The 26231-nt window shown below is 43.5% G+C and overlaps 2 protein-coding genes across 2 annotated transcripts in view; one reads left to right on the top strand and one right to left on the bottom strand.

Moving 5' to 3' along the window:
* Positions 1 to 4836, top strand: part of slc18a2 (solute carrier family 18 member 2) — a 29612-nt gene extending 24776 nt beyond the window's left edge. The window contains exon 15 of the mRNA XM_086164102.1: positions 217 to 4836. Coding sequence (XP_086020228.1) covers positions 217 to 324 — 108 coding nt within the window. The 3' untranslated portion in view covers positions 325 to 4836. The remainder of the gene's footprint in view (positions 1 to 216) is intronic.
* A 1880-nt stretch (positions 4837 to 6716) lies between these two features.
* The window catches only part of pdzd8 (PDZ domain containing 8), a 44167-nt gene continuing 24652 nt past the window's right edge, over positions 6717 to 26231 (bottom strand). The window contains exons 4-5 of the mRNA XM_086164088.1: positions 9283 to 9445; positions 6717 to 9174 (exon numbers count right to left, since the gene is read on the bottom strand). Of these exons, the coding sequence (XP_086020214.1) occupies positions 6821 to 9174; positions 9283 to 9445 (2517 nt within the window). The 3' untranslated portion in view covers positions 6717 to 6820. The remainder of the gene's footprint in view (positions 9175 to 9282; positions 9446 to 26231) is intronic.

The raw sequence follows: 26231 nt of genomic DNA, 5'->3' as shown, positions 1-26231 counted from the left end.
GTTCGGCGACATATTCGAAGACCAACAACACTGATTCGATCTGGCGGTTTATCTCATACAAACCTGGCGTTGAACACCCACAAGCTAAACGTTGTCAAAGCCCAATCAGATCATTTACCCCCCAAAAAAAAAAAACTTGAACAACAACTCGTATTCTGGTAAATCAGACACAATGATGGTGGCAAACGGTTTCATCTTCCCGTCGCTCTCTTGCAGGCCATTTTGATGGACAGCAACTGCTCGATGAAGACGAGGTCCTACTCCACACAAGGAGGCTACTACCAAGGCGACGACATGGATCCCGAGTACGACGACTACGATTAATGGGACCGTGCAGGTTATCTCTTCAGAGGATCTATTTTGTTGTACAAAAAAAAAAAAGATAAAATAATTAAGGGACAAAGAAGAAAGAAAAAAAAGACAAAAAAAAAAAACAGCCGAGATATTTCCATGTGAATGTCCTGCGTTCAGTCGTCACTGTTCAGTGTCTTGTTTGCGCCTCTGCTGCAGCAAAACCAAAGGTGATCTTGATCTGTGGTTGCAAAGCGCATCGTGTGAGAGATGTTTAGCCAACGGCCTTATTCAGTATGGAAATGTGTCAAAAAGCACTTTTTTTTTAGACAGTGGAGGAAGTGGTGAGACAGGAAGCACCCTTGAAAAACAAAAAAAGGAAAGTTTTCTTGACCGATATCTCGGCTTCTCCGTCAGCTTTATCCCCTATATAACCAAAACTACTCCAATCGGACGTTTCTTCAAATCGTCGTATCATCACGGGGTCATCGTGCGACATCATTTCGGTTTGTTTTTTTCTTAAAAAGTGAGACAGACATGTAAGTGGATCCTGTTTTTTAGGACTATTATTATGAGTATTATTTTTGATTGCTATCCAAGAAAGGTGAATCCAGTTGTTCGGCTCAGACGCCTTCCTGTAGACTTCCGACGTTCTTGTTCCGTCCTTTTGAGATTCCTCCGAAGAAAAGATTCATTTATACCAAACCAGATGGACGGCTGCTGGCTTGATAAAGACAAATTGTTCTCTCGCAAAATGTACTCAATAACAGAGTCGGTTAAAGTTCAGATTTTTAGTTCCCTTAAATGTCAGCCGACGCTTTTTGTGTTCAATCTGTAAAAGTAAGATCCGTGCAGACTGTGACGCCGGGTCGTGGTCGCCTCCTCGGATGCGCCGCCGCCAACCGGACCCGCCTGGGTGGGATTAAATCTCTCAGGACACTTTCTGAAAGCAGGTCTGAAGCTCGGACAGCTTCCGCGGCGTCCAGCGCCATGGCGATGGGTAAAACTGTGATCGTCGTCATCAAGCGGGTCTCATTGTGCGGTAAATATTTCACGTTTTTCAGACCGAAATCCGAGACGGTACTTTTCGTTGGACACATCCTCGGGGTTCTCAATTTAAAAAAAAAAAAAAAAAAAAAAAATGTTCGGCCTGTTGTTTGTGGCGTTGCGCTGTTGTGGGTCTCTGGGTTGTTTTTGGCTTTTTGTTTTTCCCAACAAAGCAGTCCTATGAAAGTATGTATTGTATATATGAATAAATGTATTTATACAGTGTCTATAAGAGGTTTAAATGGGCTTCGACCAACAAATAATAATAATAATAAAAAAAAAAATAAAAAAAATGATTCTGTGATTATATTCAATGAGCCTCATTCAACATCATCTGAAGATCTAAGAGAGCTTTTCAAATATCAGAATTGAAAAAAAAAAATGGGTATCGCCTATGAAACTACCGATTTCGAGACTTACTTCTGACTTTACCGGGCTAATTTTCCACATGGACTAAACTTCAAAAAATGATCAAATATGGCAGTAATATTTGGGTTTGAGGGGGTACCATCTCCTGAATGAACGCGCACAGGTACCACGGAGACGCCATGCAGCTGAGTAGCGGCTACCTTTCAATCCAGAGGGAGAATCACTGATTGAGCTTGGGGGTGGAAGGCGGCGGCTTGACAAGGAAACGTGGGAGCCAGACAGGCTGCAATCAGCCCGTCCATCTTGACGCTGGCCTTCAATTACTTTGCAGATGCTCATTCGCTCTCGGGGGGAGGCTTTGGAAACTTTCTCAAGTTGGGGACCCTTTTGGACCCTCACGCAAAAGGATTTGGCTCGAAAGAGATCATATATATTGTCTTCGCAAAGAACGGGGTCAAGCAAGCCGTCGAGCATATCGGAAAATTTGGTCTAAAAGTCAAAAAATGATATTCGTTGTTTGTGTTTTAAATCAAACGCTGCTGTTTTAGACCAACTTAACGATGGGATAATCACTGATGTAATGTTAGATTGAAATTTTACCCCATGAAGGCTGTCACACAAGTACATTTCTATTCCTTTAAACCTCGGTTCTCATTTTTTTTATTGAACCTTCAGGCAGGTGTATCAGAAACCTTCTGCTCTTTGTGCCTTTTAATCGCTTTATTTTCTCACTTCTGCATACAATGAACCCTGCAGAGAATGGAGGCTGGAAGGGATCTGCCTCTTTATCTGTGACAAAATAAATGTAATGGGAAAATGTATTTACAAAAAAAAAAAACATTGTTGCGAGCAACAACAGCAAATTACAAATGTGACAAAAACGTCTATACACAAAATGCACTCGGGGTTATTAGCAGCAATTACTGCAACCGCAGGCTAAAACTCCTTTCTTATTAAAAATAATAAACGTGCGCACGTTAAATGAGTTGCCAATCTATTTGAAAGCATGTTGTCTTAAATATGGACTGCGTTTTAACAAAATGGGGGATTTAAAATCAAATATATGTTAGCTATCATGATGCTAGTTATGTACATTTGACCAACAAAGGACCGAATACGCTGCCCTGGGGAACGCCAAAGCCGAAAATGGCTAATCTGAAGAACGATCGTAAATAACGTGACGGTTTCAGCGGAAGGAAGCTACCTAATTATTAGCCTTTAATAATTTAGCCGCATTGTTATAGAATCGCGTGAAAAAAGTAGCGTCTTATATGCCGGAACTGACAATAAATACAACGTATTTCAGCTTATCCTTCAGTTGATGAGCGGCATGAATAACCAATATTCAAGCGACAGGCATGATGCTTTGGAGACCCGTTACGTAAGAATATAATAACAAGTTCAGACACAATTCAAGTTGCTTGGTCTTTGTTACAGTAAAATACAAATGCATGCGTTTACGCTGTTGGAACCTTCCCTGCTCCGTCGCCCTCGTCCTGTTCCTCATGTTCGACGAGCTGTTTTGCCGAGACTCTTTGAGAACAGGATGTCCTCTCCCTTTCCCAGAGCGTGACCCGTTCTCGTCCGTCGTCAACAACAGGACCTCACAAAATATTCACACTAGCTTTCAGATACCACGCTTAGGAGTGATAGATGTACAGTATTAGAAACCGGCGGATTCTTTATCCAGCGGTGTTCTCTTTGACAAATTCATATTTAACCAAAGGGAAGCTCAAACAAGGAAACAAGTGTGACAGGGTTCGACTTGAGCTTGTTTATTTAGGGTACGTCCGATAAAGCTTCATCACATGAGCCTTAAGGGAAAAACTGTGTACAACATCCCTCACATACACGAAAAGAAATTGAAAAAAAAAAAACAAGAACTTGACCTTCTAAAAGCTGAGGTGGACAGTCCTTCCCTTAAATTAGGCGAGAAGGATCGGCCTTGAAGGACCGAAAGAGGACGAAAACGGATGAAGAAGGAAGAGTACATCGTGACAGGAGCAATAGCAGCAGCGGTCGAAGCAGCGTCAACTCGTCCGCTCAGGTTCGCATTTGGTCCCCGGAAACCTCAGGATATGGGACTGGACAGACGGACACTTCAGAAGAAAAACGAAAAGAACTCGCGCAGGATTTCGTTCCTGTTTAACTTTTGTTTCCTACAAAAATATTGCACAAAAATCTGGACATACGGTGACAAGAGTAACGTGTATAGCAGCCAGTAAGCCGTTTATTTACAGAAGCGACAAAACACATCACAGAAGGGGACACAAACTGCCTTTTCAGACACATTAAAAGGAAAACTTTACCCTCCTCTAACATCGACTAACAATTAATTCCGTCGCCAGCGGTGTAACTTTGGTGATGTTTTGTTATCATACAGATTTGCAGCGATGCCGACCTTCGGGAGGTCAAGTAGCGGTGAGGACTTAACGTCGATGGCCGATTTTAGCTAACCTTGTAACAAATTACAAGGTTTCATACAGATTACAAGTCAAAGAATTCAATTTCTAATATCTGTGTCTCTTATTTGGTTAGTTTAAGCATCGCGATCACTTGGTTCTGTTCAGGGAAAATAATTCATTTTCAATACATTTGCCATGCGCTGCGGAGCATCCTGCCTTTCAGACAACCTTCGGGAAATACTTCACCCTTGTGTATCACCAACACATAGGCGTTCTTGAAAATGCCAGACAGAAATTCGGGGGCTGAACAGTATCAGATCCAAAACCCAAAAGTGGATGATGATATTTCGTTTTTTGCGGTGACGGTTTGGCGGACTCGCTTATTCGCCTCGCCAGTAACTGTGCTGATTGTCATTTCAGTGATTTCAATTTGCTAAACAAGTAAACTCCATGAAAGGACTCGAGAAGGTACTGTTGGACAACAGTTCCTTTGCTTCTTTTAGAACGAACAATGACGCCAAAAAAAAAAACAAAAAAACAATTGGGATTCATTTTTCGCCCCGTCGTCGATGACGATCACTTCAATTTCCGTGTGCGAGCTCATTGTGCAGTTTGCATGTGAGGGAAAACAAAGAATTTTGATTGCAAGACTGGGCCTTCCCAAACATTCAAGATTCTATTCATTAAAAAAAAATAAAATGAAAAAAAAAAAAAAAAAAAAAAACGCCCTACTCATAACCACGTTTGCTTAAAAAAAAAAAAAAAAATAGAATAAATTGGGTTGCAATAAACAAATTATTTCAGCGCATATTCTGTATTAATTTCCCAATTTAAAATGATTTTTCATAAATAACCATCCAAAAGCCTCCAACCCTATAAACCGCCAGTGACCATCTGCATTAGTTTCCTATGAAATCACCATCATTCTTGTAATATCAGAGAGGGGAAAAAGTGAATTGGTGGGTTTTCCATCCACCGCAGCTCTGCAGATACGCCAGTTAATCTCTTAATGCACTAACCGAGCTTCTAACTCTTCCCAGTCAGACACGTTGTCTCGTTTCCTGATTCATTTAGTCGGGACCAGCTCCCCACCAGCATCCCGCGCGGACTTTAACACAATCTGAAGTTATTTTTTATTTATTTTCATTTTTCCGGTCGTTTGTTCAGATATCTCACGGTAGGAGATCTTTATCGTGACTTAAAAACAAGGGATTCACCATCTTCCATAAAGTGCATTACATCTTCCGAGTCAAAAAATTTTGGGCGAAACGATGCAGAAAAGAGAGAGAAAAAAAAAAAAAGGTAAAGCCATCTGAAACTAGAGCAGAGATCGATTACAAGTGCGTGTTTCCTCGAGCACTCTTAATGTAAAATCCCTTTTATTGTCCTGTGTTTTATGTTTTTATAAGATCTGATATGCCTTGGAGGGGCGGAGCTTTGAGGAAAAAGGAAAAAAAAAACGCTGACCGCTGATATTTTTAGAAAGCGATCAAACTCAATCTTCCTCTCCGAGTGGAAATGTGATGCGACGCTGATAACCAACGGCACAAAAAAGGAAAAAGGATCAGCAACATTGAAAGAAAACAAAATGTTAAGTGTTTTTTTTTGTTTGTTTTTTTTTTTTTAAAAAAAAGGGGGTAAAAATTTTCCTTCCCCCAGAAGAAGATCTCCTCTCTTCAAATATGATTTTATTTTTCCCCTCCCTGTGGCTTCCTGAAGACGTGAGCAATGAAACCAAAAGCGGAAGCTTGAAGTGGATTACCTGTGATTGAATACACCAGCGTTCTCGTTTCGTCCAACGGCTGGATAAACGGGGGGAAACAAACCCGGCGGAAAACCAAACACGTGGGCTGGACGTACATTCAACTGGGCAAGATAAGTCTTGAAGGCAAATGATGCGCGCGGAATCACATCTTGACGTGTTTGCGATCGTCGGCGTGCATTCGTGTAGCGACTTGGTTGATGAAATGACTTTTACGGGAAACATTCGTTCATTCGTTCGCCGTTTTGACGGGCCGATTCGTACGATTCAAATGATCTCTCCTGCTTTTTTTTTTTTTCCCCCCAAAAAAGGGCAGCGACTTGGAAAATTGAACAAAACTTTAGTAAAAAAGTGCATCGACAAAAATGACTTCTATTTTCTGCAGACTGTTTAGACCTCTGCTTAAGTAGAGGACTTGACCTGCTATTCCTCGTAGTACTAAGTAAGTAAGTAAGTAAGTGACCTTAAGATGATGCTGTTAATCACTGTAAACAACTGTTGTGTTTGTTTTCTGAGGCGACACTGCAAAAATGATAAAAAATGTTCCTAAACGATCAAATCAAAGCGTCGCTGACGGACAAACGGGCTCACATTTAAATGCTTCCGGTGACATTTAGAAGCTACAGTATGACAAAAACTGGAGGACGAACCTGCAGCACTACCGAGGGCAGAAGATAGCAGAGCTGTTAACTTCCCTTTACCGACCTAGAGTGTGAAAATGGCATCAAATAGTGCAAATCAACAACAGGTTTACCGAGTTTTTTTTTTTTCCTTGTAGGGGAAAGTTGCACCCGCCCCCCCCCGGCCACCAAACAACACCAACACGCAGAAATCGACGGGAACATAAAATGGACAGTACATCCCAGACGTTTCTCCGTTTGGGGGAAAAACAAAAACAAAGTGGACATAATTTTGCAGGGGTGCACAAGCCCAAAGCTCTCGTGGTCTAGTGGAGGGCCTCCACACAGATCTGTTCCTCAGTAATGCCATCCAACACCTGGACCTCCACGGGGCTGCATATGTCGCTGTCATAGACCTCGGTCCCCATCAGGGCCTCCTCCTCCAAGCCTTCTCCTTTGCCCTTAAACCCCTGCTGCTCCGACGGAGAGGTGCTCTCCACCGACTCCAGGTCCTCTATGCCTGCGCGGTAGTGGATCATGAGCAGGGTCAGGGCCTGGAGTCTCTCCCCGGACTTGGCCAGAGCCGAGCTGATCAGGGCCTTGCGTCGGGCATCCGTAGCCTCCCGCTCCTCCTGCAGGAGCGCATTGTTGTGCTCCAGCTCCTGGTCGATTTCCTGCTGCAGCTTGTCCAGCATCAGCTCCAGCTTTTGGGAGCGCTCATCTGTGGGCAGCCCTCGATACAGGTCGCGGCCGATTTCCTTCACGGCGATGAATACGCTGTCGTCCAAACCGCCTTCCTTGCGTACAAGTTTGCCGCTGCCGCCGGGGGGCTGCTTGGAGGGGCTGGCACCACTCGTGTAGGTCTCGGTGTCGCTGCTCTCGTTGTCTGAAGTGTTGGGTGTATGCTTGGGCGAAGGGTCCACTACTCCGGGCACGGCGTCGGCCACCTGTTCGACAAGCCGTGTCTTGGGCACCTGGCGCAGATTCAGCAGACGGGAGCTGGTGTTGAGGATGTGGCGTGTCAAACCGGTGGTGGCCCGATTTATGGTGGATTTGGCTTCCGGGTCGGCCTCGCGGCGTTCCGTCGTTGCCACACAGAAGGGGTTTTCAGCTAGGCACTTGTCCTGGCATTTCTTGTGGCAAACGTAGGCGCAGATCATACACTGAGAGGCAGCCTTGGTCCAAACTTTCTTCGTGCAGTATTCACACCAAGTGGGGTTCTGGAACTGGGTGTCTTGGAAGTTGTGGCGGACCTCGACCAGCTGCATCGCGCCGTAAGCCAGTTCGTCGCGTGGCGCGGCGGCCAACTGTTCTCTTTCCCTCAGCTCGTCATCCTGAAAGCTGCCCTCGCGCTCCCTCTCATTCAGCCCTCCTTGGTAGTCCAAGTCACCCTCAGTCAAGTAGCTAAAATTCAGGGTAACGTCTCCATAACACAGCTTTTCGTTAAAGCCCTTGTGGGTGCTGAGGCTGCGCAGCGCAGTGCGACTGACGTTGGCTCGGGGCTCCGGTGGCCCCAGCCGGAAGGTGCTCTGGAACTCGGCTGAAGACGTGGCCATACATTCCAAGGCCACGTGCTCCAGCTCGAGGCTGACATGGCCCAGGCACAACAAGCAGCCCAGTTTAAAAGGGTCTTTGCACCAAAGGGCCACATTAAGGTACTTGTGGTTGCCCTCTACCTCAAACACAACCGAGGCATTCGACCAGCGCGCTGCCTGGCTACGAAACATGGTTTCTGGGGATTCCCACAGGGAGTGCTCCTCTATACTGTCTCGTGTGCTGCTGGAACTCTCAGAGGTTTTGTCCTTCGTCTGTTCACTCTTGGTGCTGTTGATAGCTGTGGAAGGGACAGGGAGCTCATCGTTGGACTCCGTCGGCCTGGTTGGCTGCTTGGCCTCCGCCGGTTTGACACCGCATGTCTTGTCAGTGCCGGCCTTGTCCTCGTTGGCTCCGGTGAGGTGGGTCTTTTCTGGAGATTTTTCAGAAGAGCTGATGGTGGCAGTCACAGTCGTGCTAACGGTAACATTAGAAGTCGCGACGTAATCGATGCCTTCCCAAAGACTGGTTTCGGAGGAAGCCGACGTCAACCTGATCTGAGGTCTCGGCGGCACCGGGGGACGGGAAGGAGGAAGCGGTGGGGGGACGCTGGGGCGCTGCAAGGCTTCCCCCGGTTCACTGCTCGTCTTATGGGGCGAAGGTTTGGGTGATTCTTTGGGTTGGGGTTTCAGCGGGGACTGGAGACCCACAAGGTTCAGCTTGCGATTGAGGATAGGGGATATTGTACCGAGGGGTTTTGAGGCTAAATTGGCCACAGTCCTTTTAGGGCTTTGGTTCACTCCGAGTAGGAAATCGTCCTTAGTGTCACAAATATACGAAGAACCGCTGTTGGTGCCGATGAGCTGACTAGGCTTGGAGTCCACAATCAACTCTTCAAACTCAGAGTCCATATCTTTGCTGTCAGTTATGTCAGACAACGTGGTGATTGGGGCTGGGTCCTCTTCATATCCGCCCGGGTGGGAAATAAATCCGGTTTCCTCCACTTGTCCGAAACCCTCCTGAAGCGTTCCCGAATTCCCCGAGGCGGGAGTCTGGTGACGGACCGGCCTCTCATAGAGCACCACTACCCTGTCTCCAGCCTGCTTCAACAATTTGGGCACTTGAACCGAGGATGTCACTTTGACACCTGTCGGAGCAGATAAGGAGTTTTTTTTAACAATTTAAGACTTTCAGTAATTGTTGCACGATACTGACGGAGTGAACACACAACAATGCGCAATAACATATTGCAGACCTCCAATGGCGATGAGGCGATCCCCCCGTTGCAGATCCGCCAAAGCTGCGGGGGAGTTGGGCGTGACTGTCTCGATGCAAACGTGGACTGCATCTCCCTCGGAGGCGGGGACATGCCTGAAGGTCATCCCTACACTGCCACATGGCCCCTTGATAACCTCCGCCTGAATACAAATAAAAAAAAAAAAAAAAGGGTAACTTACAAGATGTACGCTTTTGCCGAGGGGTCTCAACATTCGCCTATCACGTTGTCATGAAGACGACTTGGAGTAGCTTTGCATATTGTGGTTGTTGTTGGTTATGAACAAGTACATTGAGTACACTGATATTTTCCAGTCATTTAAGAGAGATGTATACAAGACATGTACTAAAGACTAAAACTTCCCGTGAGGAAAATACATGGATATTCATTTTTCTGCATGGTCATAAAAGACATTTTCAGTCAGTTGACTCGGTTTACCTGGAATGGACAATGAACTGACAGGCGGTGAAGTCAAAGTGGAGGGCGACTGGGACGACGACCACCACAGCACTACTGAGAGGCATACCCTCCAAGGGGGGCAACAGAGAGGTACTTTTTAGGGTTGTAGCCAATTCCAGCTATCACAGCGTGAGATACCAGTCGTCGATATATATAGAGTCATACAACTATCACCCTTTCACTCAAGCACAATTTAGTATCTTTAACCCTTGTGTTGTCTTGCGGGTCAAAAGTGACCCACTACCATGTTTAGCTGTAGAAAAAACACCTGAACCTATTTTTTTCCAACTTGAGATATTATGACTTTTCCTTAAAGAGACCCCATAATTAGAAAAAGTGATACTTCTTTTTTGTTTATTTTTCCATGTGGGCTGTAAACCACTAGGGTACAAAGATTGTCTTATGGGTCATTTTTGACCCGTAGGACGAGGCGAGTAAACACAATGTTGAGATCGCACGAGGGTTAAGAAACCCACTGGATGGTTGAGGACACAGGACAATGTGAAGAAAAGTCACTCAGACATGGAAAAAACAATTCAATATGCTGCTTTGTTATTTTACTACCTGATACTCTAGTTTTTAGAGTGTAAGAAATGGTTAGTAAGACACAACCTGATTGAATTTCATGGAATGTATTCACATGGCAACAGCCAGCCTTGTTTAATCATAACAACTTAGAGCGCCTTTCACGAAACCCAAGGAAGGCTTACGACCAACATTTATGAACCTGTTGAAGACGATACTTTTTAAGACCTTAAAACACTTGATAGCCTTAACTTTGACACTTTTTTATTTTATTGTATTTCCTATTCTCCCTCCTTCTTACTATTATCTATTATTGTTATGTTTGGCTTGAAACTCTGGCACAACAATTTCCTTCGGGATAAATAAAGTTGTTCTTATCTTATCTTATCTTATCTTATCTTACCCAAAAGGGAGGTGGATAAAGTCCTGATCCTGGCCTCTTGGCCTCTTGTTGATGTACAATGAAAGCCCATTTTGTCTTGGCAAATGGGCACAATATAGGTGGATGCTAGCATATGCAGCTATCAAGGGGGACGTATCCTCTTACATTTTTGGCCACAGGCTCAAAACGTACGCAAGACTCAATCTGAGAAGACAAGGCTACAATTTAAGCCTGGCTCAAACACAGCCACGGCTTGCAAGTCACATGTTCCATCCCATAAGTGTTGTGATTCAGGGTTGACCTGCCGCCGAACCATTTGGGCATTTTCTCTTCTTGTTCTTGCAACTGATGGCAGACGCCTCTTTTATATGGTGAGACTTTAAGCTTGGAGTCAAATATGGTGGGGTGTTCAAGGGAAAGATTGAAGTTTAGTTGAGTAGGAGAACCGATGAGGAGCATACAGGTGTCCTTTTCTTAAAGAGAAGGACCAGGGGAGGGGAAGGACCTCCACCATGTGGGCAGACAGAGACAAATGACTGTAATTTCCCCTGCAGTCATTTGTTATGGTTCTGCTAGAAGACAGTTATTGAGTTAGGGTTGGCATGAATAAACAGATGATCTACACAAGCAGGGGCTGGGGTGGACGTGGGTTGCTAGCGGTGAAGAAAACGGACTTTACCGGGAAATGGACGTTTATCTGCATCCATATTAACGATGGAAAGATAGCTTCTTTAATAACAAAGACGCTCATTGTCGCGCACAAGGCCCGATGCTTCGCATGGCGTTTGGCTACGTACCGACGCTAGTTTCTTGGTGCTACATCAACTGAATGAAATATCTTCTGTCTTTACTAAAGGGAAAATAGGTGGAAAATTCTGTGGCTGTTGGAGGTCCGATGTCTTGCACGAATGCCCCAAATTTTTGTTCCTGAGGGAAAGGGGGGTAGATTGATTGAAAATCAAACAAATGGTTACCTGGAGTAAAGCCGACCTCATCTCAGGTTCGCAGTACTCGGGTAAAAGAGGTTTATTCAATTTCTTAAAATTGCTTTCATGCCTTATTGTCAGAACAGACTGGGGTACAAACAAGCAGGCAAGCAAACGGGTCTGGGTATTCAGTCGTTTTATGATCATAATCAATTTAATATCATTTTATGAAACGGAGAGAGCTCATCATGTAGATCTTGCGTTCGCTGCATGAGCATTTTGGACGGTCTCCTGGAAGCGTACGGAATACTAAACAACATCCCAAGTACCACTGCAAACCGCGGAAGCAGTGTTGAGTCAAATCTCAAAACTGTGAGAAAGTTTGAAATACCGCACAACTTTTGGTTTTGATGCAAATTCATCAGCGCATGTTTTCATGAAGTGATGTTGCACCACCATGGTGCAAGATACAAGCAACTTCGCCTGGGGGGGAATCGGACAGCGGCTACGGCGATGTGGACTCTTGACTCTGAGCGACGCCATCTTGCGGTTGTAAGGACACATCGCACGATCAAAATGTACAGATCTTTTGTCATAACAGTAGATTACCAATCGGCCATTTGTCCGGCTGTGTCACGGGGGCAGCAAGCATAAGGAAGTTGACCCAGACGTCTGAGTCCCAGCCCTACGTCTTCCTGTTGGATCCCGAGACATTCCAAGGCCACAAATGTGGTCCCTTCATCAGTGTTCTGGGTTCGACCACGAGGCCTCCATCCAGGTGGGTACACCTGGGCGTCCTTATCAGATGTTCCAACCACGTAAAGTGGCTTTCAACACGAAGGAGGGACGGCGCTACTCTGAGCTTCCTGTCAACAAACATCAACGACATACTTCACTTCCATTCGGCAATCGACAGGGTGGTACCTTCGGGTACTAGAGTCAGATCGGACTCAGATAGGTCTCTTTGACAATCCTATCTCATGGCAAGGCACATTGGCAGAATAAATATTCAGGCCTTTGTGTGAGTAGCTGACCCGTAGCTTCTGTGTATGTAGGTAAGCTACCGGCAACGATTAGGCCATTGTGCTACAACATCTATGTGGGAACCTCGTCTGTGAGTGTGCAAATAGGGGCAGCCTCTCTTTAACACACTTGCACCACCAGTGCTTTACGTCCAGCCACAATCACATGCAGCTGATTACGTGTCAGCAATAAGGATCCTGCCTTCCACTGATTTGCTTCATACCGGAACCGGCGATGTCGGAAATCAGCAAATGCAGGCAGAGGTCTGGCTATTATGGTTCTCGGGGTTGGTGAGTTGCTTCTTGAGACTTTAGATGTCTCGCTTACTGGAGAAGAAGCAAAACAAGAAGTGGGAGGCTGGTGGGAAAGACTTAACGGTAACACCAAAGAATAGCTTTAGTCACCTCCAAACACAAATTTGACTCTGAAAACCAGCCCCTAGAGAAAGGGTGCGATGAAAAATACTTCTATGGCAATTCGTACGCAAGATCCAAATAGCAAAGCGGGGTATCCAGTACACTGGACGAGCAATCATCGGGAACAGGTCGGCCTCGGTTGACTTGCTCAGTCTGCCGCTGTGACTCAGCTTCAGATAATTAAGCAAAAATAGAAAGATGGTTGAATGTGGACCAAAAGATGAACAGTAATATTGTAAATGAGATAAAAAATATTAAAAAAGGCAATGAGTTCTTTACACTGCACTTTTTGGTATCTTGCTCGAGGAAACCCACAACCTATTGATTACCATTTTGTCAAATGTCCCGCTGATGGCAAAGTTAAGGTAACGATTATGGGGTTTTTCCACACCGTTCCGGCATGACTTGACTCTTCTGGCCTTTCCATTTTGGGTTGTACCAAATATCCAGTACCATTTTTGCACCTCGTCGGGCGGGGCTCCAAGCGACTTGAGCGAATACCAAAAATGTGACGTCGATCAGACCGATCGTTTTGAAAAAAAACCTGCAGGAGCGCTAAATCTTAGCATGGCTGCTGCTGCTGCATCCCACTGCCCCGCGGCCTTCTTTGACTCTCCTCTCTCTCGTTGTTTGTGAACGAACAGCCTAAGAACGAGCAGCAAGCCTCCATCTCCTCCAGATGGGGCACTTTGAGGAGGTACAGTTAGAATACCAGCCAAACTTCGAAGGGGTGCTGGAACTGTGCATTGGAAAAGCACCATTAGACGGGTGTTTTGGGGACAATATGGATGCAAACCTACTTTACTAGCCGGATACCAGTTTGACAGAAGCGCGGTAGACTAGAAACTATTCTTGCATTGGACGATGTGAAGTGAACCCCAACAACCGCCGCTCTTTCAGGAAACCAATAACTGCGAGACGCAGTGAGAATCTAGTCAGCTCTGACTCAGGAGGAAAATGTAGCCCTTTAGTGTTTGGGTTTAATTTTTCTTGCGGTGCAGCTTCTTCTCAGGGCTGTGCAGAGGTGACTGGACTAACATCATTAACATCGACTGAGAAAACAAGCGTCTCTTGTTTGTCTCTAAGCAGAAAAGACCGGCCGCACGGAAATGGAACAATTCGACATCAATTTCACCAAATCCAGCCCCTCTTTTATCTGCCCGGCCGTGGAGAACAAATGAAAGGTTAATATGTTTAGATGGCGAGTACCGCTGCTTTAAAGTTGCCTCCTTCACCTCGGAGACGGCAAAATAAAATAAAAAAAAGTCGGGCTTTGATCGCTGAACAAAACCGTCCCTCCGCACCTGCTTTTGCACTCTTTCCGACCAACAAATGCGCAAAAATAAAACGTGGTTCTCCTTTTATTCACTCGTCTTTCAGCGGAAGAGGCAACTTTTCAAACCCTTCCAAAGCTGTGGGCTCGATCGCTCCTCGATTAACTATTGTTGCGTTTCAATATCATTTATCTAGTTGATGATTTTCTTCGTACTGCCAGGTTGTTCATCTCTCTTGTATTCTTGTATCGTGTCTACCAGCTGTTGAATCGCACAATACAACACATTGCGTGTAATTGACAAAATTCAATCTGCACCTTTTTTGTCTGATAAACAGATGCTGTTGATCGTTTTTCTGTCGCATTTCATGTCCAAGTTTTTGGTAAATTTCTTCCTAATTTTTGGTGAATGGGTCATTTTGAGGTAATTACTGACCAATCAATGCGAGGTTCTTTACACTGACTGAAACCAAATCAATTGAAGGAAACGCATTTTAGCATAAGAAAGACTGGAGCGGAATTAAAGGGGAAAAAAAAAGGATAAAACATCAATCCCCGTCATATAATCGTGATAAAATTATTTCTGACAATTTCAGATGGAACCAGAAGCCATTGTGTCAAAGTCAAGGCCCACCAGGTCATTTCCTGTGCCTTAAAAGGTCTGATTGTCTTAAAATAAACAAGTCAAACACGTGGATTAACCATAAACTACATTTTCCACAATTCATGCCGCCAAGTGATGGCGTCCCGCCATTAGATCGCAATGAATCCACATTAATTTCCTCTTTCAACAAGTGGAATTGAGAAATACAAATGATCCCTAAATGTCCGCAAAGAGAAAAGTTGCTGTTTCAAGAGAGATGAATACATGTTTGCGGTATGTTTTTGTGTTACGAGGCGGCGTCGCTTGTCAAAGAGTACAATCTATACTGCTCAAAAAAATTAATGGAACACTTGAACAACACAATGTAACTCCAAGTCAATCCCACTTGTGTGAAATCATAGTGTCCACTCAGGAAGCAACACAGATTCATTTGGACTTGTTTTAAGGACATTACATCAAAGTTGGATCAGCCTGGAGTTTGTTTTCACACTTTAATTTGGAGTGTGATTCCTAATCCAGACCTCCATGGGTTGATACAATTGATTTCCATTGATCATTTTGGTGTGATTTTGTTGTCGGCACATTCAACTGTGTAAAGAGCAAAGTAATTCATAAGAATATTTCATTCATTTAGATCTAGGATGTGTTTTTTAAGTGTTCCCTTTATTTTTTTGAGCAGTGTATGTTTGCATTTTGACACCAAACACGAAGCTAAGTATGCTAAAGTTAGCCTTCTAGAAAAAACAACAAATTGTCCCAGAATTAAAAGCCAATGTGTTCACCAAAAACAAAAACACTGTGGCAGTGAAAGCTCGCTTTGGAACAGAGCAACTAGTAAACATATTTTTTTTGTTTTTTAACATCTATACATCTATAAAAAAACAAAAAAACAAACAAAAAAAAAACCCTCACTAACCCAAGCTTACTGTTCTGTATATTTCCTGTGCATCTTGTATTTGCAAGTGTATTTGCAGTCCCTATGTCCTCTATTGTAAGTCGCTTTGGATAAAAGCGTCTGCCAAATGCAATGTAATGTAATGTAATATAATCTATACAAATGTATATGTTACATTTTGGAGTTATTTAACATTAAAGAGTAGTTACATTTATTCTGTTACAGTCACACGTGGCCCTCGGTGAAAATGAGTTTGCATTATTCGCTGAATTTTCAACGTCCTTGTCAGAAACATACAGGATTCCGTCATGTCAATCTTTTTTTTTTTTTTTTTTTTTAAAAGCAGGCGTGACTGCGTAGATCAGTCAGCATCTCCTGTTGCTTGGCTGAATATCTCGCCGTCCTCCGTCCAACAGGTCTGGGAGCGTGCATGCGAAGTGGAGGGGTAAAGATGGGGGAGGGGGACCGGGGTGAATATTTTTCCCTGTCACTGCGCTGCTCAGTAATTTAATCTAATACCACATGTCAGATCGATTTGTGTTCGGTTATAGGGTACAAGTCGCTGTGGGGCAAGTGCGCAGCAATTCCCTGCCACGTCCAATTAGCAGCCCCTCCGCTGAGGAGTTCATTGGATGGTGGTGGGGGAGGCAGGCCAGGAGCTGCTCAGGTGTTTACGTTGCCACTTATTAGTCCGGTTAACGGTGACGCACGTTATGCGGCGCGTGCGCTCGGACACGACGGAAGTGCAATTTGTCGGCGATTAATTTTGCGACTTTTTTTTTTTTGCGAAAAGGAGCTGTCGCTTCATCGCGCTTTCTTTTCACTTTTAAATTGGAAGCGCGGTTTGAAGCAAAGCAAAGACAGAAATTAAAAATGTATGGCTTTGAAAGGGCACTTCATGTGTAACCACCAGTTGTGAGGACATTTTGATCCAGAACACTGTGTTATCAGACTCTCTCCCTCTTTCTCTCTCTTTCCAAACGACCATTTTGAATTTCGAATGAGACAAATCACTTGGTGGCAGTGGATTGATTTACATTAACCGCAATTGCACACATGCACACGCAACCATTTTTTTTCCAAAACTTAACAGATATGGTGTCCAGATTGGATATTTTAAACAAAGTAATTCCATTTTTAAAAATAAAACTGGTCACGGCTATTTAAAAACCACATCTTTTGTTTTTAAGCTTGCACACGCGTGTCAAACTCAAGGCCCGCGGGCCAAATGTGGCCCGTCAGATCATTTTCTGTGGCCCGCGAGAACGTCTTAGAAGGTCTGATCATCTTAAATAAACTACATTTCCCACAACCAGGAAGTCCAAGAAGAGAAAAGTTGCTGTTTAAAGAAAGACGAATACATGTTTGTGCTTTAAGGAGAAAAAGCGGTATGTTTTTTGTGTTATGAGGCAGCGTCGCTTGTCAAAGTACAATCTATGTTGGCATTTTGACACCAAACACGGAGCTAAGTATGCTAAAGTTAGCCTTGCGGAAAAACAACAAATTGTCCAAGAATTAAGAGAAAAAAGAGATTTTTTTTTTTTTTTTTTTTTTAGTTAATCCTAAGACATTCTTGCATTGAAAAATAAATAGATAGCTCTAGGAATTTAGTGGAAGAGACAATTCCTAAGATTAAAAACTGAGCAGTCATGATGACGATCCACATGAAGTGACCTTTTCAGTCCAGTGCAATTTTCCAGCACTTTTTGCTGTTTACAAAAGACTGTTTGAAACCTGAATTTATCACTGCTGTGCGTTTTCACTGACCAAACCACACAATTACTGGGCAATTGTTGCACTAGGTAATCTTATTTTAGTCTAACACCTTCATGTCTCGTCTTTTACAGCAATGATCTTGATAACGCTGCATATCTTTTGCAGAAATAAAATAAAATGTGACTTTCATTGTTCAACAACGGAGACGATTAACTAAAACGATTAAACGATGAATAAAAATATCACGATTCTTTACAATCATTATTTCCAACCAGATGATAGCAAATTTGGAAAATGTTTATTTACAAAGCAATTTCTGCACGCTCTCTTGAAGGCATAACATTTAAGGTTTTGGTAGGATAGTTGAAACAAAACAAAACAACTAGTCCCCCCCCGCCATTCTGTTGTGTATTTTTTATCCTTGTTGCTGTTCATTTTGCTTTCTATCTTGTGCAATCTTTCAATGATCTTTTATTTATATCTTTTTTTACATATATATATATTTTTATTATATATAATGTATATTTTATTATATTTTATATTTTTTTTATATTTATTCTCATATTTATTGATGGTGTCATAGTAGAAAATCCCTTCAATAGACCAATAAAGTATTATCCTATCCTAGATTGGCTCATTCGGGTTCCTATTCTGTCAGTTAGTAGACGAGTTATACTTGAATGGAATCGTGTTTACAGAGTAAACAAGTAAAAGATAATTATTTTTCAAACCTGCCCATCCAAAAAAAGTAAAATCTAATTTATAAGGAGGGGAGGGGGAATAAATCGAGTGACTTCAATGAGTCGCCGTCGACAACGAGAGCCAAAGAACGTAAGAAAATAGCGCATCTCTCGATACGTAACGGAAGAAGCGTCTCGGACTCAAGACAAACACACCTGAAGGACGAGCGACGCTTTAAAATAACTAATCCTCCGTCTTCCAGATGACGGACGTGGCTTTCTTCAAGCTTAAAAAATGTTTTTGTCGGCCCGCCTTTGTCGGCCGCGCGGCTCAATCTGAATTTCCGGGTCGCCTTTCTATCGCGGCGGCCGCGTTTCAAAAGCTTCAAAGAACAAAAGAGGTTGTTATGGAGACGCGAGCAAACAAAAAAAAAAAAAAGGGGCTTCGCCTAATTTGCACTTGTATGAATGGCCTCACTGGATCAGTCGCCCACATGCTCCTTTTCGTCGCGGCATCATTGTCTCCGCACGGGGAAATAATGATCTGTCATCAGCGTTACATCATCTGACTTTATTAACTCCATGCCGAATGCTAAGCTACGAGTGTCGGCTCTCACGGCGGAGGCGGGAACAAGAGTCGCGCATCGTCTTCTTCCTCCCCCTTATCAACTTGGCATTTCGGTTCTTCCGTTCCTTTGAATGTCGGAGCTTGTCAGTCACGCAGACGCTCGGCGGTATCGTCTTCGCTTCTCCAACATATTACCAACCATCTGCATCTGCAACCACCAGCGTTTGCTTATCATCCACTTAACATTTACACCCGTCTTCGGCTAATTTACGGCCGAAAGGTAGACGCGGCGCTCCCGCGTCGCAACTTGGGTGCGGAGAAACCAACAAAATAGTCGAGTCAGGGGAGAAAAATAAGTTTCTGTCCTTCGGCTCTGCTGATGCTCGATGCAGTCGGTGTAATGTGATTTTTGGTAAGAATAAGAAACCTCCAGTTCACTCAGTGGCTCCCATCACTCTAAATAAGAATGACACGCCGGAGGAAAAACAGACGGGCCCGTGTCATGTGAACCGTCAGATCCTTAAAGATGGAAAGAAAGAACATTTCGGGATAATTTCGTTAATCCGGCGTCTGCGATATATCCGAGTTACGCGAAGATCGGACGACGGAAAGGTCGCGCCTCCGAGACGCCGCGTACCGACTTGAAACTGACAAACTCCCCGTGCCGTGAATCACGCCGTCGGACGGCAAATCCAGATAATCCCCGCGCCCTAATCACACTTCGGATTGTACGGAAATTGACAAAAAAAAACAAAAAACAAACGGGAAATCCTTATAGTCGCAGCCGCCATCATCGCAAAACGGCTTTCAGAGCGACGGTGAAACATTAACTCGGAAAAACAAATAAAAAATGCATGAAATGAAGCGCCGTCGATATTCTGGTCGCCATACAAGTGAATAAACATGTGAGAATAATGTTTAATAAGGGAAGAGACGGCGTAAGCTTGGTTTTCCACGGAGGGATTTCCATGATTTATATCCTTCTTTATTTAACAACAACTGAAAAGGGTTTTAAGACTGAAAGTCCAGCCTTAGTTTGCTTTCCCGTTCCCATTATGGCTGCAAAAGTTGGAGTTTTAGCATCTTCTTCGCATTTCCGTGCATCAAGAGGAGTCAGTTAGTTTGTTAGAAGTTAGTTGCGACACGTTAACATTTTAAACCGGCTAGGATTGTCCTGATGAAGCTAAGCTAAACCGCAGGTTTCCACATAGGGCTTTAAACGATTTTTACATTACATTACATTACATTTGGCAGACGCTTTTATCCAAAGCGACTTACAATAGAGGACATAAGGACTGCAAATACACTTGCAAATACAAGATGCACAGGAAATATACAGAACAGTAAGCTTGGGTTAGTGAGTTTTTTTTTTGTTTTTTGACAAGACATACACAAACGTACACACACACACACACATTGCATAGCCTAACTTGCTGCCAACCTGATCTGGGGCATCAGCGCAGTAAAAAGTCCTGAAAGAGAAAAGTTTTCACCTGTTTCTTGAAGGTTGAGAGAGATGATGCTAGTCTTGTTGCTTCCGGAAGTTTGTTCCACCACTGAGGTAGTAGAACTGAGAACAGTTTTGCCTGAGATCGCTTAGAGCGAGCAGAAGGTACTGCTAGTAGGTTTGTATTAGAGGAACGCAGCTCTCTGCCGGGAACATAAGGTCTTATCACTTGGTTCAGATATGCTGGACCTGTTCCTGAGGTGGTTTTGAAAGCCAGGGTCAGGACCTTGTGCTCGATCCTGGCAGCTACTGGTAGCCGGTGCAACTGGACGAACAGAGGTGTAACGTGAGCCCTTTTGGGTTGAGTGAATACCAATCGTGCCGCAGCATTCTGAACCATCTGCAGTGGTTTTTACGGTTAGAAAACCTAAAGGGTGACCCGCAATCTACCAAAAGGATGATTATAATCTGATGTCTGATGTTATAAAACAGATGTCTCAACTTGTATTTCCAAACATTTTAACAACTTCTACTTCATCATGAAGCATCCCTGACTCGGAATTTGACTAATTGCGCGTAAGCGTGAACTTTATGCGAGCCGACCCGGACGCTCGGCGGCGGCGAGCGGCGGCTCATTTCCTCACTAATGGCGAGACATGCCTGCGGGATCAGCGCAAAGCCTCCTCCAGATGAAAATGGCAGGGAGCCGTAATGCGTCCGCGGCTCCATCCGTCATGCACATCGCGACCGGTCAATTCAGTTTCCTCTGAGGTGAATTGATCGCTGGATGAGGTGATTAGAAACAAACCAAAACAGCTTAGCGGGACCAATCTCTCACGCTTCTAATCTGCTTTTTTTTTTTTTTTTTTTTTTTTTTTTTCCCCTCCGCCGTCACATCGAATTAGAACGGCCGACGTAATTGACGCGAAAAAAAAAGAGATAAATGCGTCACCCGACACAAGTCAATGTGTGCAAAATGGAAAATGAAAAAGGCGATCGGTTGCCTCAGGTACTATTTGATTATGGGATGTGCATGTTGACATGACAAACAGTGCTGTTCTGGTCCTCGTGCAAAAAAAAAAAAAAAAAAAAAGGACACGCCGATTTTCCAGAGCCTCGGCTCCCGGTACGGACGTCCTCCGGGTTACAAAGCGACCGCCGCCTCGGTAATGAGGTGAATTTTAAAATCCGGGATCGACTCCAAACACACCGGGGTCGTGGTGAAGGCGCCACGGCGACGGCCTGAGGAGACTCAGGCAAAACGAATCATGCTGCTTTCATATTCGCACCTTACATTTGGTCAGAAATTACACAGGAATCTCCATGGACCGTGATGTTTGAGGATGACAATGTGATCTGGAGTGAGAGCAGACAACAGGTAGAGGAACATCTAGAGAGGTGGAGGTATGCTCTGGAAAGGAGAGGAATGAACGTTAGTCGCAGCAAGACAGAATATATGTGTGTGAATGAGAGGAACTCGGGTGGAACGGTGAGGCTACAGGGAGTGGAGATCAAGAAGCTGGAGGATTTCAGGTACTTGGGATCAACAGTCCAGAGCGTAGGAGAGTGTGGAAAAGAGGTGAAGAGACGGGTCCAAGCAGGTTGGAATGGGTGGAGAAAAGTGTCAGGGGTACCAAGAGATAGAAGAACATCAGCCAGAAGAAAAGGAAAGGTGTACAAGACAGTGGTGAGACCAGCGATGATGTTTGGACTAGAAACTGTTCCAATGACCAAAAGACAGCAGGCAGAACAAGAGGTTGCAGAGATGAAGATGTTGAGGTTCTCTTTGGGAGTGACCAGGATGGAGAGGATCAGGAATGAGTCTATCAGAGGGACGGCACATGTTCGATGTTTTGGAGAGAAGGTCAGAGAAGCCAGACTGAGATGGTTGGGTCATGGACAGAGGAGGGATAGAGAATATATTGGTAGACGGATGCTGGAGTTGGAGCTGCCAGGCAGGAGGTCTGGAGGAAGACCAGAGAGAAGATGTATGGACGTCGTGAGAGAAGATATGAAGGTAGTTGGTGTGAGAGAGGAGGATCCAGAGAATAGGGTTGGTCAGAAAAACGCCACCGACCGACATGGAAATTCGTGCTTTTCACTTTGTCATGCGTGTATTTGTACGGCGTCATAAACTAACACACTTCATGGTGATTTGCGTCCATATTGCCGCTCCGACAATGTATCTCTTTAGCAAGTTGATCCCAAAAGGACTGAACCCATACGCTATTTTTTCAAGTGCTAGATGACTCATTATGTGTGTGTGTGTGTGTGTGTGTGTGTGTGTGTGTGTGTCCTCATCAACCTTCTTTCATCAGGTGCCTGGGGCAGATTAAAGATACAAAATCACCCTCCGCGGAACATCAAACAACAGCTGATGGACAGATAGGTGTGTGTGTGTGTGTGTATGTGTGTTGGCGGTTCGTCCTATCCGGTTTTGAGAGGCGAGTGAAATGGACGGTGGGTACACGACTCGTGAGTGGACAATAGCCGCTGTACTCCGAAAAAAAACGTATAAATTTATTAAATTGATGCTATTAATTGCAGGCAGGACAGTAACTGTGTTTCTCGGTGCTCCGATATTGAGGATTCTGCAGGTTTAAAAGGACAGGGGTGTCAAACTGGTTTTGGAGGGTCGACTTCGGTGTCAAGAGGGTCCGTTGAGCCGCATTTTGTAATAACGGTGCATTTTGTAATAAACATCCAAAATGTAATAACTTTTTCATTTCATTTTGTAATAAAGCCGCATTTTGTAATAAACTGCCACAGCGCATTTTGTAATAAATTTTGCCGCATTATGTAATAAGTTATTACATATTGAGAAGATTGTTACAAAATGCACTTGCAACTTTTTTATTTTCTAGGAAATGTAATAACATGGTGCATTATGTAATAACAATTTTAAAGCATAAGTTTGTTAATTGTATTTTATTTTACTTAAAAGTATTTGTAAAAGCTAGGCCTATGATTAGCATCACTGTATTAGCCTAGTAGCAGTACTTAGCAATTACTATCAGTACACTATTCAAAGGTTGCATTAACAGAGAATATTCTATAAATTCCATGTTATTACATTTCCTAGAGAATAAAAAAGTTGCAAGTGTATTTTGTAATAATCTTCTCAAAATGTAATAACTTATTACATAATGCGGCAAAATATATTACAAAATGCGTCGGGGCAGTTTATTACAAAATGCGGCTTTATTACAAAATGAAATGAAAAAGTGATTACATTTTGGACGTTTACTACAAAATGCACCGTTATTACAAAATGCGGCTCAACAGGGTCAAACTGGTGAAATCGTCGCCGAATTTTCCCCCATGGAGTCTCATCATGACACCGAAACTTGCCGCATCCACAGCGAGCAAACTGGATTCTTATTAACCTCCACCGACAAACCACAAGTGTTCCATTTTTCTTGGAAAACCCTTCACTCCATGCCCACTTTTCTCTTTTTTGACAACAACATCTTGCCGATGGGGGTGTCGGGTCCGACGGAAAAGCAGGTGCGTTTCTAACAAGTAAAAATGCTATTTGCAGAGCTAGAAGCCACATTTGCTGCCATCTGCTGTAAGTTGTGAGCCATATAATGTTGTGCTATGTTGCTAACACTGGGTAAAACAGTAGCAGACAACATAGGAACTGTATTTTATTTCAAAATGGGAGTATTTTTTTCAAATTGTACATTTATTCCACGGGCCGGAGTGGACCCCCCTGGCGGGCCGGTACTGGCCCGCGGGCCGTACGTTTGACACCCCTGGTCTACATGAACGCCGTTGTTGCATCCCTGACCGAATTAAATAAAGTAAATAAATTTTAAAATAAATAATAAAATAATAAAAAATAACTAAAATAAATAAAATAATAATAAATTTAAAAAAAAAATGAAAAAAGTTTTCTGAAAACGTGGAATGTCGTGCTTGTGAAATACTGCTGTATTATGAAATAAATGAATGCAATAAATACAAAAAGCTATTCTCCGCTGTTAGCGGAGGAAAACAATATTAAAATATCGATATTTGAAAAATAACTTTTTAATTAATAATATTAAAAAGTAAATCATATGAATCGTGATGGCGGTCTGTTAAACCCATGCTTGACTAAAGGCTAGTTGCTAAAGTTGGTAACTAGCGATCGATCGGAGCACTGAAACCATCTCGGCAAAAACGGCCACGTCGAGTCGCCGTGTCAAACGTTCCTCCGAAATATTTCTGGACGCCAATTTCCACATCGACCCTTTCCAAATATTTTGTCTCCTGTCGCTATCCCAGTGTTTTTTCGTTGATCCGAAGCTTATTTCCTGTTACGTCCCAAAGAGGACGGCGGCACAATTCCAAACCTGAAAGTACAAAATGTGTTTCCGCTTGCTACCAAAATGCCCGTGTTACACAAGCTGAAGTCGAGCCGCAATGTGTGGATGGGCGCACACACACACACACACACACACACACACACACACACATTGCACGACCCCTAAGTCAAGCTGTCAGCGCGCATCAGTGATCCGAGCCGACAACAGAATTGACGGCGCAGATGTGCAAACATGTCTGACACAGTACCGGCAATAAATAGCAAGTATAGGGAAGAATTATCGGACGAATATAACCCGCAGCTTCCGGGACGCTGGTATCAGCGAATGCACTTTAAATGTATAAATATTGATCAAAACGCGACGTTTCTTGAGCGAACAACCGCCTGCAGGCTAGTATAGATGTACAACTAGGGTGCTAATGGCATGGCGGCGGCGGCGGCGAGGATCCTTGACAGCGGAGCTCCGGTGAATGTCAGAACTCATGACGAGACGACCAGAACTCAGGGGGGAACGTCCTCATGGCTCATCGATAAAAAACATCGCCGGGCTTTACTGCTTCTTCTTCTTCTTCTTGCGTATGTAAAGTCTAATGCAGCTTAAATTGCGCTCATCCGTGCATCTGCACTTTGTGAGTTGCAAAAAAAAGCCGCGCTCAAACGTCTTGTCGCGCTGCAACTGTTCCATCGCAATGATCAGATTCATTTCTAGAATCCAATCGGCACGTTTCCACATGGAAACGCGTTTTTACGCTGAACCTGCAACGATAAACGCTTTGAGTCTTTGAAACCTCACGTTGAATCGTGTTAATTTTGCAACAACAAAAATTGGACCGACCAATTGCGTCATTCATCGAAATCACCCCGACTTCTCTGATATACAGGACTGTCTCGGAAAATTAGAATATTGTGATAAAGTTCTTTATCTTCTGTAATGCAATTCCAAAAACAAAAATGTCATACCTTCTGGATTCATTACAAATCAACTGAAATATTGCAAGCCTTTTATTATTTTAGTATTCGTGATTATGGCTTATATCTCAACTCAAAAATCCCATCTCAAAATATTAGAATATCATGAAAAAGTAATTTTTGTTTTTTTAACTGCATTACAGAAGATAAAGGACATTATCGAAATATTCTAATTTTCTGTTGGCTAACATTCATCTCCGATCTGTATATTAGGATTATTTTGGGAGGATGAAAGCATGAATAATGGCATGATTTATGCCGACTAAATTACAATTGGTTACGATAAAGGATGGAGAAACGGAGATATTGTATAAAAACAAGTTTTGCCCTGATATAAACAAATCAAGCTCCCGAGCAGCCAATTGAAAACCAGCTGAACTGCAACTCCAGATTAGCAACGGGAAAATTAAGACAGATTTTGGACAAAGCGCTTGTTGAACTCCCGCACCCCAGTCGCCCGGTGAGTAATTCAGCTACGATTATCACGAACAAACGATCAACCTGAGAGAATACTGACGGAAATTTCAAAAGCAAGAATTGATCAACCACGGCTAAATGGAAAAAAAAAAAAAAATCTAATCAAATCAAACCGGCCAAGACTAGAAAAAGGAAAAAACATGCACATCTGTCACCCAGTTAGGGATGGCAATGGATCCAAAAAGTCCACTGAATAGAGGTTTGAAAAAAAAAAAATCCACCAAAAGTGCACCAAAAATCTAAATTAACTTGTTCT

The sequence above is a fragment of the Fistularia commersonii genome, chromosome 2, assembly GCF_037954325.1.
Source record: "Fistularia commersonii isolate RoL2024-O1a breed Wild chromosome 2, RoL_Fcom_v1.0, whole genome shotgun sequence".
Classification (NCBI taxonomy): domain Eukaryota; kingdom Metazoa; phylum Chordata; class Actinopteri; order Syngnathiformes; family Fistulariidae; genus Fistularia; species Fistularia commersonii.
This window is presented reverse-complemented; position numbering and strand designations above follow the sequence as displayed.